The sequence below is a fragment of the Anomaloglossus baeobatrachus genome, chromosome 5, assembly GCF_048569485.1.
Source record: "Anomaloglossus baeobatrachus isolate aAnoBae1 chromosome 5, aAnoBae1.hap1, whole genome shotgun sequence".
Taxonomy (NCBI): Eukaryota; Metazoa; Chordata; class Amphibia; order Anura; family Aromobatidae; genus Anomaloglossus; species Anomaloglossus baeobatrachus.
The window spans coordinates 125,159,557-125,174,191 of record NC_134357.1 but is presented as its reverse complement, the minus strand read 5'-3'; the positions used below and the strand labels follow the sequence as shown (position 1 = coordinate 125,174,191).

The 14,635-nt window shown below is 42.6% G+C and overlaps 1 protein-coding gene across 2 annotated transcripts in view; it reads left to right on the top strand.

Moving 5' to 3' along the window:
- NDST2 (N-deacetylase and N-sulfotransferase 2) overlaps window positions 1-14,635 on the top strand; it is a 195,906-nt gene that overhangs the window by 133,183 nt on the left and 48,088 nt on the right. For both annotated transcript variants that reach the window (XM_075348849.1, XM_075348850.1), the window contains exon 3: window positions 13,469-13,556. In XM_075348849.1, coding sequence (XP_075204964.1) covers window positions 13,469-13,556 — 88 coding nt within the window. The remainder of the gene's footprint in view (window positions 1-13,468; window positions 13,557-14,635) is intronic.

Genomic DNA, 14,635 nt, shown 5'->3' with positions numbered 1-14,635 from the left:
CCTCGCTTATTCAGATCCTGTTGTGACCGCGGGAGCGCATGTTGTCACAACAGGACTGCAGAACAGCTGATAGGAGGACGCGATTACCTGCAGCTACAACACTGTGCCAGCACAGCAGCTGCCTAGGACACTGGGACTTCACAGGAAAAAGCCGACAGCAGGATTCTTCTCACTGTCCTGCAGGTATGTTTGGAGGAGGAGGAGGTAATTGCGTCCTCCCATCAGCTGTTCTGCAGTCCTGTTGTGACCACGCGCCCTCCCGCGTTCACAACAGGATCTGAAGACGCGAGGGCGCATGCGCCGCCCTCTCCTGCAAAATACTAAGTACTGCGGGCTTCAGAAACATGGCGCCGGAGATGAGCGCTATTCGCAGGTGCCAACTCCGGCGCCATGTTTCTGAAGAGAGAAATTTACATACGGTCAGTGAGAGGGAGGAACAGGCGGCGGGGGGCGGCGGTGATACACGTGCATAACACGCCCGGACAATTAGGAGAGAGGTGCACACGTCAATCAAAAAGTGCACTTATTTTCAAACTTTATAAAGTTGGATTTCACAGCCTAAACACCCGAGCTGCCCACTAATGGTATGTACACAATGTGCCTGATAGTGCCAGTGCTGCACTGGCTGCACCTTATACATGAAAATCCTGATGTTTGGTTCCCTTTAATATAATGGACTGTTAGTTCACAGTATAGTTACAGTGTAAGGGTGCTTTTACATTGAGTTGTTATTCGCCACGTTTTGGGGTCCCGTCAGGGTTTACATTCAAACCCCTGCCCCCCACCCCTCCTTAAAAAAAATAAAAAATTGTTGTGCATCATTTTTGGGCATTTTAGTAGACTGGCTGTCCACCTCCATTAGGCATATTTTCTAAAAAAAAATGGTGAATGACATAGCCCACAATGACCCCACCTGCACCATTAAAGTCAATGGCCCCTTTGGCACATACGTCCAAATCCTGTATTGCAGGGGGTTTGCACTTTAACCCCGGTGTGAATACTGAACTTGGGGAACAAAGCAATATAAAAGCGCCCTAACGATATCTCTATGGTCCAAAAGGGGATGTTCTCCAGCACCAAAGGAAAGTAGTTGAAACCTAGCCTTTAATTGTATAGCTATGATTAAAGGATTTTCTACCTGAAACGCAAACACATTATGAGTTATTTTAATATGTGCACATTCTGCCAATTTTATTTTTTTTATTCTTATTGATTAAAAGCTAAGTTTTAACCACTTTCCTTTGGTGCTGGAGAACATCTCATTTGGACCATGTAGAGCTATTTTAACTGGAAGCTAGGCCAGTGCCTTCTTTGTCCACCACCCCCAGGCCACAGACGGTCTGCCCTGGAAGATTCCTGGGGTGCTTAGCTCGAACGCAGGAGTGGTAGCTGCATTAAACCTTTTTTCTATATTTGGGGTACAGTATATTCAAACTGAGCATTTTGGATCATATTTTCTCCAAACTTGCTTCAAATACTTTATTGGCTTCCTATTTATTTCTGTGGTGAAGCACACCTATAGTGCGCATGGTGCTGTTTTGTTTCCATGTAGAAAAAAGTACAACTGCTCTTGTGTTTATAATTTGGAAAACAAAATCGCTCCAAATTTGACTACTAAATCAATTAAAGGGGTATTCTCAATTCATCTCTTGAGCAGTTCAGAGCAATTCAATCTCCTTACAGTTTTCTTCCTGATTTCTATCATGACCGGCTCCTCCTTGAGTGACCTCTAGTGAATAGAACTGTAGTCTTAGTAGAACTATAAAGCCCAACACAAGTTCTGCTGCATCATATTTGGTTTGTTCTGGAGTGTGTACTGCTATCATTGTCTATATACATAGCAATAACAGGGACACAAAGGTCTGGACAGGCAGAGCAGAGAGCTGTGATTAGGAAAGCTGCAGGCTGGTGATTTATAACTGCATCTCTTCAGAAGATGAGAGGGAGGTGAGCAGTTAACTTCTGTGTATAAATCAGTGGGCTGCAGGGAGCTGACTGGGATGCTAAGAGTTAAGGCCCAGTCTCACACAACAGCTTACCAACGATCCTAACAACGATGCGACCTGATAAGGAAGGCAGGTAAGTCGCTGGGAGGTCACTGGTGAGATGTCACACAGTCAGATCTTACCAGCGACGCAGTAACGATACAGGTCGCAGTAGCAACCTGTATAACGATCTCTGCTGTCATTGGGACCCTGTCACACAGTGTCAAACACAGCGATGCGTCCTGCCCAGCAGGACATTGCCTTTGAAGAAAATTATCCGGACCATTCGGCAACGACTAACGATCTCACAGCAGGGGCCTGATCGCTGGTAGGTGTCACACATAACAAGATCGCTAACGGGATCGCTACTGCGTCACAGAAACCGTGACTCAGCTACGATCTAGTTAGCGATCTCATTGTGTGACGGGGCCTTAAATCTCGCTCCTTGAATGTGACTATTGTACACTCCTAGCTGGGCACCTTGGAAGTGATCTGTACACTATTAAAGATAAAATCTTTCACTGCATGAGAATGACAGCAGACAGTAAAGGCAGGTCAATTGCAAACTTGCTTATTTTCCTAATTACTGTAAAGCAATATAAGAAGTTGAAAAATGAACCCTCTAAAGGAGAAAACATGCCCAATGCCTGGAAAAATATATATACAGTTTACGCAAAAAAGAAATGTGAGCGTTTATCTTTTGGGCTTGTGTAAACATGGCATTTTTTATGCCTTTTTGTGGGTGGAAATAAAGGAGCAGCTGCTTTTGCAGCAACTTTTTTTTTTTTTCTTCCAAATTCAGCCAGAAAAATAAGTGTACCCATGAGAATTCTGAAATCTCATAGTATTTGCTAATACTGTAAAAGGACAAAACAATCACTGATCTCTGGGAGACCAGCCAGAGTAATCACTGCCGGCAGCCAACGAGGGCGCTCAACACAGTGATCTCCTAGGTGCATTGCCCCCTGGGAAATATGCAAATCAAAAAAGTCCGTGGAGCCTCTGTTAGGAGTCTCAACACAGAAACTAGCCAGATATCCCTCCGGGAAGGACCTAGCCAAGGAGTGGCTCTTTTTAGGACACCACCATAACCACCATATTAAGTGGCCCTTGTAGTCAATATCCAACTCTTTGACAAGTTTAAAGATTTGACAAGGGAACTACCAAGGCCAGGTATCCATCCATCCTTGGTATTTCCCTTGTCAAATCTTTAAACTTGTCAAAGAGTTGGATATTGACTAAAAGGGCCACTTAATATGGTGGTTACGGTGGTCTCCTAAAAAGAGCCACTCTTTGGCTAGGTCCTTCCCGGAGGGATATCTGGCTGGTTTCTGTGTTGAGACTCCTAACAGAGGCTCCACGGACTTTTTTGATTCTAATACTGTAAAAGAAAGCTTTTAAGAAAAAAACAACAAATGCACAACAAGCAGCATGTCAGTTCTTTCAGCATTTTTGCAACATTTTTTTCACCCATAAAATACAATGAGAAAGTGAAAAAACACTGTAAACCGTGCATTTTTTGCTGCATTTTTGGTGAAGAAGAGCAAACACAGGTACGCGCGGCATCGCTGCTTTGAATAGCATATTAGCACACCCCTGTGTGTCTGATCACATGTTAAGAGGGTGGACTAGTTGGGGGATATAACGCCCTGGGGACTAGTCCCCGTGCTCATTAGCATAAGATAGAAGATCTTTAGAAATAACTTTAGAAAACTTATCTCTTTATTCTAGTGTATACAGGGACACAGTTAGACAGGGATTACTAATATGTACCCTGAATTGCTCGTGGTACTAGGTACATACTGCACCTGACAGGTTCCCTTTAAGTGGTTTTAGACTCTCTTAGGCCCCTTTCACACGTCAGTGATTCTGCTACGTTTGTGCTTTTTTTTTCTACGTACCAGACTCACTGACATACGCAGACCCATTATAATCAATGGGTCTGCTCACACATCAGTGATTTTTCACTGAACGTGTCTCCATGCAGCGTACACCCGTGGCCGTGATTCTGCACAGAGACAAGTCAGTTTTTTTTCTGGCATCACTGATGACCCATGGACCACACTATGGTGTGATCAGTGAAACACGTACCAGAAAATCACGGACATATTAAATATTAAATATTTTCAACTTACCTTGCCTGCGATTCGCTCTGTAGCCTCTGCTCTCGGCAGCTCCTGCCTGGCTCATGAATATTCATGAGCAGGAAAACCCGACCAGGAAGTAAGAGCTGAGAGCGGTGGGTGACGCTGGAGACCCGAGGAGATCAGCACCATGGACAGCAGCAGTGAAGGCAGGTGAGTAATGTCCGTATGCAATCACGGATCACGGATTGCACATGGACAACCCACGTGTTCCGTGAATCACGGAACACGGAGGGACATGTGCGTGTTTTACACATCAGTGAAGAACGTCAGTGTTTTTCACTGAAGTGTGAAACGGGCCTTAGATCTTATTCATATATCAGTGTTTCCTGTATGTGTGGTGTCCGTTTTTTCATGGATACCACATGTACCCATTATAACCTATGGTGATCTTCATGTTCTTGTTTTTACATGGACCGTGTGTCTGTACGAAACAGAGAGACATGTCGTTTTTTTTGAATGACTGCTCACGAATGGCATGGGTGTACTATCCGTATACTGTACAGGTTTAACATTGCACAGTATAGGAGAAGCCTTGTAACCTATTTATTGATACATCTGTGAAAAACACTGATCATATAATCGGACACTTGGACTGTACATTGATGACATCTGTGTTTAAAGACAGAAATGTGAATGAGGCCGTTGTCAGATGCTTTTATGGTTAGTGAAGCACAATTATCAGCATTTCATACAGCACGGTGGCTCAGTGGTTAGCATTGCAGTCTTGCAGCGCGGGGGTCCTGGGTTCAAATTCCACCAAGGACAACATCTGCAAGGAGTTTGTATGTTCTCCGCATGTTTGCGTGGGTTTCCTCCGGATTCTCCGGTTTCCTCTCACACTCCAAAGACATACAGATAGGGACTCTAGATTGTGAGCCCCAATGGGGACAGTGTTGCTGATGTATGTGAAGCGCTGTGGAATTAATAGTGCTATATAAGTGTATAAATATTATTATTATGTAAAGACTCCAGTTACCGTGTTGATCTTTATTTTTCCATACTTTTGCCCTGGCAGCTGGACATCAGCTTCTGGGCCAAATCCTGACTGATGACAATTGATTCTGGTATAATCAGTGCTTGGAGTTTACCACAATTGTTGTATTTTTGCTTGTCCACCTGCATTTTGAGGATTAACCACAAGTTCTCAATGGTTTTCAGATCTCGGAATTTCCACTCTTTTCTTTATAGTATGCAACGGAGCTGAGCTCGAGTGATACAATTTATTAAAATCGAGCATTGCCAGCGAGTAATTGTATATGGAAAAAAATCAGAAGTGCTACTCTAACAATCATCTGTATTCACTGTTTTTGGAAAAGAGTGGTAACCTTTTAGGCCTCATGTTTCTTCATTAACGCAAAAAAAGTACAAGTGTCGTCAGTGTGGGATCTGCGTTTCTTCAGCGTCTTGCCCGTGTGTCAGTTTTTACCATCCGTGTTCCATCAGAGATTTTCCTGTATAGATAAATATATCACAAATATATCCTATACATTACAATGCTAATCACGGACTGTACGCAGATGCCGTATATCTGCTGACTGATTTTCAGACTCATACACTCGTATACGGATTTTTCTTCTAGTGAGAAATGGACGTCTCCATGATTTTTGGCCAGATTCAAAGGAGACAAATGTACCAAAATATATACTCTATGTAGATGTAAAAGCGATCCCCATTAAACTACACACAGTGCTGGCCAAAAGTATTGGCACCCCTGTAATTATGTCAGAGAATACTCAGTTTCTTCCTGAAAATGATTGCAATCACAAATTCTTTGATATTATCTTCATTTATTCTGCTTGCAATGAGAAAACACAAAAGAGAATGAAACAAAAATCAAATCATTGATCATTTCACACAAAACTCCAAAAATGGGCCAGACAAAAGTATTGGCACCCTTAGCCTAATACTTGGTTGCACAACCTTTAGCCAAAATAACTGTGAACAACCGTTTCCGGTAACCATCAATGAGTTTCTTACAATGCTCTGCTGGAATTTTAGACCATTCTTCTTTGGCAAACTGCTCCAGGTCCCTGAGATTTGAAGGGTGCCTTCTCCAAACTGCCATTTTGAGATCTCTCCAAAGGCAGCAAAGCAACCCCAAAACATCAGGGAACCTTCGCCATGTTTGACTGTAGGGACCGTTTTCTTTTCTTTGAATGCCTCCTTTTTTTTTTTTTTCCCCCTGTAAACTCTATGTTGATGGCTTTTCCCAAAAAGCTCTACTGTTGTTTCATCTGACCAGAGAACAATTCTTCCAAAACGTTTTAGGCTTTCTCAGGTAAGTTTTGGCAAACTCCAGCCTGGCTTTTTTATGTCTCGGGGTAAGAAGTAGGGTCTTCCTGGGTATCCTACCATACAGTCCCTTTTCATTCAGACGCCGATTGATAGTACGGGTTGACACTGTTGTACCCTCGGACTAAAGGGCAGCTTGAACTTGTTTGGATGTTAGTCGAGGTTCTTTATCCACCATCCGCACAATCTTGAAATCTCTCGGCAATTTTTCTTTTCCTTCCACATCTAGGGAGGTTAGCCACAGTGCCATGGGCTTTAAACTTCTTGATGACACTGTGCACCGTAGACACAGGAACTTTCAGTTCTTTGGAGATGGACTTGTAGCCTTGAGATTGCTCATGCTTCCTCACAATTTGGATTTTCAAGTCCTCAGACAGTTCTTTGGTCTTCTTTCTTTTCTCCATGCTCAATGTGGTACGCACAAGGACACAGGACAAAGGTTGAGTCAACTTTAATCCATGTCAACTGGCTGCAAGTGTGATTTAGTTATTGCCAACACCTGTTAGGTGCCACAGGTAAGTTACAGGTGCTGTTAATTACACAAATTAGAGAAGCATCACATGATTTATCAAACAGTGCCAATACTTTTGTCCACCCCCTTTTTTATTTTATTTTTTTATTACTTTTTTTGATGTGGAATTATATCCAATTTGGCTTTATGACAATGTTTTTCTTTTCTTTTCATTGAAGACACATTAAATGAAGATAATAATACCAAAGAATTTGTGATTGCAATCATTTTCAGGAAGAAACTGAGTATTCTCTGACAGAATTACAGGGGTGCCAATACTTTTGGCCAGCACTGTACATACGCTTGTTTATTGGCACAACGGAGGACATAGCAGTCTTGAAAAATCACTGAAGCCAAAATGATTTGTATGTTCGACCACAGAGCCAAATCAAACATGCCACCCATAAAATAGGTGATCATGTGCGGGACATGTTGGCGTGCCCGTATGGAGGGGTGAAGAGTGAATAACGAGACCCTGACTGGTCACAACCTCTGCAGCGATGGCGGCTAATAGAATGTCCCTCTTGGTTTAAGACTTTAAAAAATGAAAAATTCCTCTGAGAATATATTGTGGGTGTTCACATTCAGCTTCTAGTGGATGGTACAGTGGGGAGGCTCGCCGGCGGCATGTCACCCACTTATGCAAGCGGTGTTTGCGATATCACTGATGCAGTTGGTTTTGGCAGCGGGATGTTTCTTTTGGCTCCAGACATGAAGGGAAGGAGAGTTTATGCTTCTTTCTGGCTGGAGAATAGCAAACTGCATTGCTATGGTGACTTGTTACTATAAAAAAGTTTAGCTACCTCATAAGACATGACCTTAGCAGAAGGATTTCCTGAAAGATGTTTGATGTATGAAATCCTTTAATTGGGTTTGAACCAATATTAAGTCAGACTCATTCCAAAGGCATGTACTGTATATGTTGGATAACCTTTTTATAGGGCGTCCGTCCTGCTCCTCCACCCCCTTCCCTCTTTAATTTGAGTTGTTTTTTTTCCTCTGTGTTATGTCACTGAGTTACTTTCCAGACATTTTGCTTTTTCTCTGCAGTATTGTAATTACTAATGAGCTATATTGAGGAGATGCCCTAAAAACAGTGCTTTTCAAGCAGGGAAGTGTGAACAGCATATTTTTAATGCCATCCATTAAGGTTGTATTCACACTATCATCATGGTTTCCAGTACATATGGAAGTCATGATACCGTGACTGTTTGATCACTTGATGGGCACTATCGCACCCAATGGACCCCCACTAACGAAGACCGAACAGGCTCCGAATGGAGCATCTAATGGTTATGAACGCAAAATTTAGTGTAATGTGTGACTGTCAGTAAAAATGTGTTCCTCCTAGGTCTGTAGTATGCAACGTTTGGCTTTCCTGCTGTTGCGGCCACTGGATAGTGTAGGTTTACACCCACAAGTTACTGACCACTACTTAATCTGACAAACAGTAATGAAAATTGTTGACTGCTTCCCAGAGTTTTTTGATAGCAGTTATTACTTTACATACCATGCATGAGGGGACGAAGCTTGTGTGCAGAGACTGGGAAAGAAAGTGAAACAGGCCATTGCCTCATGTGTCAGTGCTCTCTGAACCAGGGGAATGCTTAGAGACAATTGTACTTCTAGTTAGTGTATACCCTCCCTATAATATCAGTGTCACATGGCCTGCACAAAATGTGTTTTATTATTGCACATATTTGACTTTTTACTGCACAAATTGGTATATGGCTGCCATACCACACATGAGGGGCAACGCTTGTGTGCAGAGACTGGGAAAGAAAGTGAAACAGGCCGTCTTCTCATGTGTTAGTGCTCTCTGAACGCTGGGAGACCGTTGTAGTTCTAGTTAGTATATACTCTCCCTGTAATATCAGTGTCACATAGCCTGCACAAAATTTGTTTTATTATTGCACATATTTGGTGTATTACTGCACAATAAAAAATACTCTATTTCCAGCTATTTTAGTACAAGGGTGGGCAAATTACTTGAGACTTTCCGGGCCAGATGTACTAAGCCAGGTTGGTCTTGACTTTGAGTTACCAGGTCTCTGCATACATTTGTGTATATAAGTAGGGCTGCTGCAGATCCAAGACAGGAGGATGATGATGAGTATTATATGGGCCTTAAGTTCTTTGCGCAGTGCAAAGAAGGTCCATATAAGGGTACTTTCACACTTGCGTTGGTTTTTTTTTGGCGCAATCCGCTGTCTTGGGAAACAGCGGAATCCGTTAACGGATTCCGTTGTTTCCCATAGACTTGCATTGATGACGGATTGTGCCAAAAGTACCTGCGTTGCTTCCGTTGGCCGATGCTCCGTTGCTTTCGCCAAGCGGAAGCAACGCAGAATGTAACGTTAAATGTTGGCGTCAAAATGACGCCAACCAACGGATTCCGTTGGTTCCGTTAAAATTTATAATGGTTCCCTATGGTAGCGGATTCCGTTGCTAAGTGCTTAACAACGGAATCCGCTGCTGGATTCCGCTAATTTATTCTGCGCATGCCCAGAATGAAAAAAAATAAAAAAATAAATAAAACAGAGCCGACGGATTCCGTTAGACGGACGCCTAACGGACGCCAAACGGATGCAACGGTCCGTTATTTCACAGGAATTAGCTAACGGATTCCTGTGAAATAACGGACCCGTTGCATCCGTTGACACCACAAAAATAACGGATGCGTCAAAACGACGCAGCAACGGACCCAGCGGATTCAACACAACGCAAGTGTGAAAGTACCCTAATACTCATCATCCCCTTCCTCCTGCCTTGGATTTGCAGCAGCACGCTTACATGCACTTTATCGTTGTCACCAGGTGAGCACACCTAATATTGTTAACCCTTTATTTACCACCGGATAGGACCCTGTGCAGTCTACCCTCGCTTCCCTCCAGTATTTCCTATGTGTTGTGCTTGTATAGCAGTGTTTGAGTCATGCATCCCAGGCTGAGATAATAAAGCCAGTGCCTGTTGCATGCTGCCGGTGTGTCTTGCCTTAAGGCCCCGTCAGACACAGAGATAAATCTTTGGCAGATCTGTGGTTGCAGTGAAATTATGGACATATTGTTCCATTTGTACACCGCCACAAACCTGGCACTGATTGTCCACAATTTCACTGCAACCACAGATCTGCTGCAGATTTATCTCTGTGTGTGACAGGGCCTTTAGACTTCCATGACAGTCTCAAGCACCATTTGAGTTGTAGCATTGCTGTTTAAGGGTACGTGCCCACAATCAGGACTCACGGTGTCCTTGACGCAGCGGGTCCTGACCTGCGGGGCCGGGAGTCCCTTCTGCAGGAGACTGTAGCTGCTCGTACCCACGATCAGGGTTCAGTGAGCTGCGGTCTCTCGCTTGTGTTCTTCCTACAGAGGACACATGCGAATCTACAGCAAACAATTGACATGCTGCAGTCTGGAAAGACGTACCACAGGTCAGTGTTTGCTGCGGAAAAAAGCAGCACAGTGGGCACGAGATTTCTAGAAATCCCATCCACTGTGCTTGTACTGTACAACGCAGCATTTAGGACACAGCTGAACATGCTGCATCCAAAACGCAGCAAACACTGATTGTGGGCGTGCACCCTAAGTCTGCAGCAAAATCACAGCTCTGGGCACAGCAAGTTGCACATCGGTTTGTCTTTCGCGCCTCTTCCTATAATTGCTGTCGTCCGACAAATGTCGCCCTGTAGCCCCAGCCTGAAATACGTCTTACAGTACATACAGTTAGGTCCAGAAATATTTGGACAGTGACACAAGTTTTGTTATTTTAGCTGTTTACAAAAACATGTTCAGAAATACAATTATATATATAATATGGGCTGAAAGTGCACACTCCCAGCTGCAATATGAGAGTTTTCACATTCAAATCGGAGAAAGGGTTTAGGAATCATAGCTCTGTAATGCATAGCCTCCTCTTTTTCAAGGGACCAAAAGTAATTGGACAAGGGACTCTAAGGGCTGCAATTAACTCTGAAGGCGTCTCCCTCGTTAACCTGTAATCAATGAAGTAGTTAAAAGGTCTGGGGTTGATTACAGGTGTGTGGTTTTGCATTTGGAAGCTGTTGCTGTGACCAGACAACATGCGGTCTAAGGAACTCAATTGAGGTGAAGCAGAACATCCTGAGGCTGAAAAAAAAGAAAAAATCCATCAGAGAGATAGCAGACATGCTTGGAGTAGCAAAATCAACAGTCGGGTACATTCTGAGAAAAAAGGAATTGACTGGTGAGCTTGGGAACTCAAAAAGGCCTGGGCGTCCACGGATGACAACAGTGGTGGATGATCGCAGCATACTTTCTTTGGTGAAGAAGAACCCGTTCACAACATCAACTGAAGTCCAGAACACTCTCAGTGAAGTAGGTGTACCTGTCTCTAAGTCAACAGTAAAGAGAAGACTCCATGAAAGTAAATACAAAGGGTTCACATCTAGATGCAAACCATTCATCAATTCCAAAAATAGACAGGCCAGAGTTAAATTTGCTGAAAAACACCTCATGAAGCCAGCTCAGTTCTGGAAAAGTATTCTATGGACAGATGAGACAAAGATCAACCTGTACCAGAATGATGGGAAGAAAAAAGTTTGGAGAAGAAAGAGAACGGCACATGATCCAAGGCACACCACATCCTCTGTAAAACATGGTGGAGGCAACGTGATGGCATGGGCATGCATGGCTTTCAATGGCACTGGGTCACTTGTGTATATTGATGACATAACAGCAGACAAGAGTAGCCGGATTAATTCTTAAGTGTACTGGGATATACTTTCAGCCCAGATTCAGCCAAATGCCGCAAAGTTGATCGGACGGCGCTTCATAGTACAGATGGACAATGACCCCAAGCATACAGCCAAAGCTACCCAGGAGTTCATGAGTGCAAAAAAGTGGAACATTATGCAATGGCCAAGTCAATCACCAGATCTTAACCCAATTGAGCATGCATTTCACTTGCTCAAATCCAGACTTAAGACGGAAAGACCCACAAACAAGCAAGACCTGAAGGCTGCGGCTGTAAAGGCCTGGCAAAGCATTAAGAAGGAAGAAACCCAGCATTTGGTGATATCCATGGGTTCCAGACTTAAGGCAGTGATTGCCTCCAAAGGATTCGCAACAAAATATTGAAAATAAAAATATTTTGTTTGGGTTTGGTTTATTTGTCCAATTCCTACAATTTCTATCAGATATTTTTGTTCAAACCTTCAAATTAAACGTTACAATCTGCACTTGAATTCTGTTGTAGAGGTTTCATTTCAAATCCAATGTGGTGGCATGCAGAGCCCAACTCGCGAAAATTGTGTCACTGTCCAAATATTTCTGGACCTAACTGTACATTGAAAGAAGTGCTCTGCGGCTTTCCATAAATCCTCAGATGTGTGTCTGCAGTAACGGGCTGTAAGATGTATGGCCTAGGTACATTACCGCTATTATATTTGCTGTACTTTGAGCATTTGTCTGATAAAGACTAAAATTTTGCCACTCTGCAGCAAATATTTTCGTTTATGGCCGGATCTGAAACCTGAATGTGTATTCTCATTTCAAGAAATACTGTAGTGTTGTCACGAGTGGCTTTGTAAGCTCTAATTGCTTGCGATTTTCATTCTCAGAGAACTGCATTATCATTTTATTAACCTTGTTCTGTCAGAAAAGCGTTTAAAGCGCTGCCGTTTTATGGTCTCATTTGCACTTTGGAGATTCAATTTAACTTGGTAAAGTTTGTTGCGAACACCTCCATCTGTTGTCTTGTGTTCAGTGAAATCAAATTTTTTTTTACTTGTTTTTTTCCTTTTCTGTTTTTTTTTCTTCCACTACATTAAACAAAAAAGAAGAAATCTTATGTAAATATATATAAACCCTGTAAAGTGATGCATCATCATATTAATAAACAGTTTTTACCAGAACGGCTAAAAACACTACTCCACTTTTTTTTTGTTTGTTTTTTTGTTTTTCAGCGCTGGAGGGGTGCGTTAAACCTAAGCTCCCTGCCCCTAGTCTAATACTCACCCTCCAGCTTTTCATTTTTTTCCGGTGCCACTCCGGTCCTGCGGCGCCGTCTTGTGACTGTAACTGGACGGAAGTGAGAAGTTACATTCAAGCACTCAATTCATGTCTACGAGAGCCAGATCAAGGCTCTCATAGACTTTTATTGATTTGTTACCTTTAGGAAACACCGCAGGTGACAAGTTGCCGGAGACTGACGAGAGCAACATTGATAGAAGATGAAGCCGCCGGAGGGTGAGTATATGACAGGGGGGCAGGGGACTTACACTGAGGGATAAAAATGCTGTTAATGAACATTTTCTACCTGTAGCAGGAATAAGAGAAGGATGTAATATATATGATTTGTATGTGACATTAGTGTTCCCATTAGTACACTCCTAGATCTGACCCGCTCCTCCTTACACATTGCACTGTTCTCCTCTCCGGCTGTAGAACCATCTATGCTGCTTGTGAATTAAGTGTCAATGTGATAAATGGACTGTCTGGCCAATGTCTTGGCTTTTCTTGATAATGCTGACACATATTTCTCTTCATTTGCAGGCTTTGCTGAACACACAAAGCAAGCTTCGAACGCTGGTACCGAATTTCACCTTCAACTTGGGTTTTTCTGGGAAGTTCTACCACACAGGTACGGTGACGTCTCCCTGCAGCGGTTATTGAGGCCGTCCGCAGGTTGCTGCCAGGGCTATTGTAATGGGGTGTTATATAACTGAGCAAAGTAATAAAACTAGCTGTAATGCATCCAGACGTCTGTGGGAAAATTTAATAAACTTCGGCACTTTTACAAGTGAGAGCAGATTGGAAATAGTCAGAGGAGCAGAGTCACCGAAATCTCTGCGCCCTTCTTTCGCCTGCGTAATAACCTATATGGACTGGTGAGTGCCTCTGTATTTTGTATGTTGTTTTTTAGGCAATCGCCACTTCTCCGACACCCGGACTCCTGAGATCAGTCTGGATCCATGTTATATCAGACAGCATAAAGCAAGTTTTATGGAAAAATTTAGATAGTTATTGTGGGAGTCAAGGAAAGGGATAGTCTGAAAGAATTAGATCACCTACATTTTTTTATAAAATTTAAAACTGTTACATATTCATTTTTCCCTAATCTCTTTTTATTCTGATTGTAGATATTTTTTTTTAACTTCATTTTTTTACTGTACACCCCCTGACAAAAGTTCTGTTGCTTATCCATGGTATGTAAATAAAAGCTTATAACCGGACTTTAAATTCATCCATTGGTTTTATAAATTACTCTTTTGAAAGCTGAAACCCTCCCAAATTTGGTTTAGGTTATGAAAATAAAGTTGCTGCAAAGCTGAAAAATTGATCATTTAATGAACACAGAAAGGTCAGATTTTGGCAAGACAAAAGTTTTTTGTCGCGCACAGAAAGTAATGTGAAATTCAAAGCAATAATTAACTTCTAATACAAAGATATGTTGCGTAACATTGGTGAATGTTTAGTGAAGTTGTGGTGCTATTAGAGCCATATTTAATATTTTGTGTGACTTCCATGAGCTTGAAGGACTGCATCCATGCGGTTCATCAGGAACGGCAAAGAATGCAGTCGTACATGCATCCCAGAGTTCATCTAGATTCTTTGGTTTTGTCTTCCAAGCTTTCACTTTCATCCTACCCCAAACATGCTCAATGATGTTCATGTCTGGTGACTGGGCTGGCCAGTCCTTGAGCACCTTGATCTTCTTTG